The sequence below is a fragment of the Sinocyclocheilus rhinocerous genome, unplaced genomic scaffold (assembly GCF_001515625.1).
Source record: "Sinocyclocheilus rhinocerous isolate Xijiao unplaced genomic scaffold, SAMN03320098_v1.1 scaffold273, whole genome shotgun sequence".
NCBI lineage: Eukaryota > Metazoa > Chordata > Actinopteri > Cypriniformes > Cyprinidae > Sinocyclocheilus > Sinocyclocheilus rhinocerous.
Window position 1 is genome coordinate 1,203,193 of NW_015656360.1, and position 4,232 is coordinate 1,207,424.

General features: G+C 40.3%; 1 protein-coding gene across 2 annotated transcripts in view; it reads right to left on the bottom strand.

The window, feature by feature from the left end:
* Positions 1–27: 27 nt before the first annotated feature.
* The window catches only part of LOC107720015 (ADP-ribosylation factor 1-like), a 16,660-nt gene continuing 12,455 nt past the window's right edge, over positions 28–4,232 (bottom strand). For both annotated transcript variants that reach the window (XM_016527585.1, XM_016527586.1), the window contains exons 2-5: positions 3,668–3,825; positions 2,470–2,580; positions 2,261–2,385; positions 28–1,174 (exon numbers count right to left, since the gene is read on the bottom strand). In XM_016527585.1, the coding sequence (XP_016383071.1) occupies positions 1,013–1,174; positions 2,261–2,385; positions 2,470–2,580; positions 3,668–3,815 (546 nt within the window). In that variant the 5' untranslated portion in view covers positions 3,816–3,825 and the 3' untranslated portion in view covers positions 28–1,012. The remainder of the gene's footprint in view (positions 1,175–2,260; positions 2,386–2,469; positions 2,581–3,667; positions 3,826–4,232) is intronic.

Sequence of the window (4,232 nt, forward strand, 5' to 3'; positions counted from 1 at the left end):
AGACTAATAGAAAGAAAACAAAATAATGAAAAAAATATAATCACAACAATAAAAGAAAAAGAGCTAAAAGAAGAATCACTGGAGTGGGAGCATCTCGCAAAAGGCCTCGCTGCTCCAGCAGAAGGCGCTCACTCCCTCCATACTCCCACGAACACTCATCACTTCTGCAGTCGCCTCTTACATGGCAATCAAAACACATGTAAGGCTGTTAGTTAGTGCCTGGGATCTGCTTGGATGATCAGCAAGATCCCAAAAAAAAAAAGCAGACACTCAGGGTCAAATGATTTCTTCCCCACAGGCAATAGTTTAAGACATTCTACAAACTGACTTTGTGTAAACGAAAGGTTTCACAGGCTTGTGCTTGAATGCGCTTGACTGAGGACTGAAGTAGGGAAAGAGAGCTGGTGTTCACATGGAAAGCATCATGTGACATACCTAAAAGCATTAGCATGATTTTCAAATAACGCGAAGAAGAATGGATGGACAAGAAATGTCACTTTATTGTCTGATTTTTTTCCTTCTTTTTTCCCAACCTGATGCAGGTTACAATGAGTTTTATCAAATGTGGGGTCAAAGGATGGCAACTCACACCTTGCAACATTTTAGACATGCGTGATTGCTTTAAACATTGGGAAAGGGACAAATCAGGCCTATAGTCTGGTTTCAGTGTATTAGGTAACAAATATTTAACATCCTGGGTCATTCTTTGCGTGCAGAAAACCACGGGGAGAGGAGAGAGAAAGAGAGAACCGTGCTGTACACTGAGTGTCTATTTTGAAAGGCACAGCAAGGCTACTCCCACCCTCAGTTCACACACACATACACGTACACACACACACTCTTGCATGTGCATTATAGACAGCACTGGTCAGAGTCTCTGATGTATACAAGACTGAACAAGAGAAAGAAATAGATAAACTGGGCAACCAGGCAAGACTGAAACCAGTGCTGTCACCCTTCACACACATTCATACACACACAGCGCTGACAGAAGAGGAGAGGGTGGAATTGATCATTTAGCGTTTTTGAGCTGGTTGGAGAGCCAGTCGAGCCCTTCGTACAGGCCATCCCCACTGGTGGCGCAGGTGGCCTGGATGTACCAGTTACGATGACGCAGGGAATGAAGGCCCAGCTTATCTGTGATCTCGGCTGCGTTCATCGCGTTGGGCAGATCCTGTAACGGAACAGATGGAAAGAGCAATGCAATCAAACACGGAGTTTCTTAAAAATATCAATTTTGATTTGTGCAATATTGATTCATAAAAACCCAAGATCACTGCACATTTTTACTGGCTGTGTGAAAATGTGCTGCCCAACCTGCAGATGTCACTGTATTCTGCTAAACAAACTTAAAAGACTCTTATGAGCCAGTTCATTTGAATGAATCAACAACATAACCAAAAATGTGGTCAGTGCAAGATGAGTTACTGGTTTGAATCAGTCTAAAGCACTGGCTTGTTTAATTTATAGCATTACCAGAGAGAGAATTTCTTACATTGAAAGTTTGAAAAAAAAAAAAATGAAAAAAAATCGTGTGCCCACCAGGGCTACTTTTATTTCAACAAAAATATATTAAAAACAGTATTTTCATGAAATATTATACTTTAATAGAACCGTTTTAAATTTTAATATATTTTAATATGTAATTTATTCCTGTGATGACAAAGCAGGATTTTCAGCAGCAAATCAGAAATAATTCTAATACGCTGATTTGGTGCTCAAGAAACATTTCTTTTTATTATAAATGTTTAAAAGCGCTGCTTAATATTTTTGTGTAACCAGTGATCCTTTTTTTCAGTATTATTTGATCAATTAAAAAAAGTTCAAAAGAACAGCATTTATTTAAAACATATATTTTGTAACAATGTAAAAGTCTTAACTCTCACTTTTGATCAATTTAATGCTGTTGAATAAAATGCTTGCTGAATGAAAGTATTAATTTCTTTTAAAAAAACTTTTAAACAGCAGTATAAGCAAAATCTATAAATGTGAAATATACTTTAATCAGAATCTAATCAAATCAGAATTTGAGCTGGTGAATCAGAATTAAATCAAACCAAATAAGATCAACTCCATTAATATCCAGACCAATCAATGAAAGTCATAAATGACATCAGCCCTAGCAGAAGTCAGAAAAGGAACCAAATAATAATACGTTTTATTTATATAGCGCCTTTCAAATACCCAAGGATGCTTTACAAATAAATACTGGGGCTGCTGATGCTGCTTGCGTTTAGAGAATTTGGTTTTCCTCTTTTACCTGCTTGTTGGCAAAGACGAGCAGCACGGCATCTCTCAACTCGTCCTCCGCCAGCATCCTCGTCAACTCCTCCCTCGCCTCATTCACTCGCTCCCTATCGTTACTGTCCACAACAAAAATCAGGCCTGTGGAACAGACAGTGAGAGACTGAGTATGCGCTTAAGAGTTGCTCCATACCTGGTTCTCTGTGTGCATGTGTGGACACTGACCTTGTGTGTTCTGGAAATAGTGCCTCCAAAGCGGCCGGATCTTATCCTGACCACCCACATCCCACACAGTGAAGCTGATGTTCTTATACTCTACCGTCTCAACATTAAAACCTGCAAAGAGGAGAGGGGGCAAGTTAAAAACTGGTTCAAAGAAAAGAGGGGCAGATGGAATGAGGGTGAAAAGGCATGAACTTCTTGTCTCTCATGCTGGGGCCCCGCTCTAATAACACTACGGCCCGAGGGCAAAGAATTGTACGATATATACACACAGACAGCAGAGAAAGAGATGGGATAGAGAGATAAGATAGGACACACAATTCCCTTTCACACAGATATTCCGGAAAATACACGGGTAATGTGTCCCGGGAATTGGATGTGACGTGTAATGTACGAGTCGAAAACTTGAGCTTACTTATTACTTGTGATTTCTCTCTCGAGAAACCACGCTGTTGCATTTTGGTTTTAATTTGCTCATACACAACCGCATCACGTACCGTTCCACTGAGCTGGCAAACGATCTCAGCTTCAGCGCGGATACTGAGGAGCTCCGTGGTCTCTGCTTCAGTCCAGTTCGTGCACATTTCTGTTTTTTTTTTATTTTTTTAATGTGAACGCCACTCTCTGCGTTTAAAACACTGACTAGCCCCTCCGGCACTGCAGGGTTGTATTATTGAAAACATCCGCTCAAAGAGTCGCACGATACTACGTCATCACTACGACACATCCGTTACGGCATTGGTTCCAGCTTTTGTTTACACAGGGCACCTTCTGGGACTGAACCCGGCAATGTTACTAGGTCCCCAACCCGGGATCGATCCCGGAATCAATCTTGGGATGTGTTTGCGTTCACACAGAAGGCACTCCGGCAATTTTCCGGGACCAACGTGCAGTGTGAAAGGGGTTACAGAGATGGAATGAGAGGGGGGAGGGACAACGAATAAAAGCAGAATAAAAATACAGGAAACCACTTTTTTTTTTTTCTTCAAATCAAAGTATCTAATCAGAGCTGGTTGGTTTGATTAATGCCTTGCAACTATTTATTGATGTTTTTTTAATGTCCATGGATAAAATAATATTTCCACAACCAAGCCCACTTAAGAGAGAAAAAAACAGCAATACATGGTGCAAAACAAATTTATTAATCTGAAATAGGGATGACTGAGAAAGAAAGCAAAGTAAAAGTGCAAGAATCACAGACCGATAGTGGGGATGGTGGTGACTATTTCTCCCAGTTTCAGTTTGTACAGGATGGTGGTTTTTCCAGCAGCATCCAAGCCCACCATCAGAATTCTCATCTCTTTCTTCCCAAAGAGATTCTTAAAGAGGCCTGCAAACATATTCCCCATGGTGGCGGATCTGCAGAGAAGAACAGAGAAGGTAGATGGGGTTATTCACCTTATGCGTCAGAGAAACTAGTGCGCAGCCATCTTTAGAATTTTGTCTTGAAGAGTAATTAGCTGGTGATGTGGATTCACTTACTGTTGAGTTAATGAAAGTTATCATGTGCTAGGAATGGGCATTCCAAGCAAAAATAATATTCGAAAATCGCTTGGTATTATTTGATTATTATTCGAAAATCGCACCCCTCCCACGCAAGCACGCACAAATACCCATAAACAGAGAGAGATGGAGAGAGAGACGGGATTCACGCTTTCAATCTGTATGATAAACTGTTTAATTCAGAAGATAGGCTACCTTAACTCAAGCCATATAATGATTGTAACGTGCTGAAACATATTAATATAATAAACATAACCGAATGA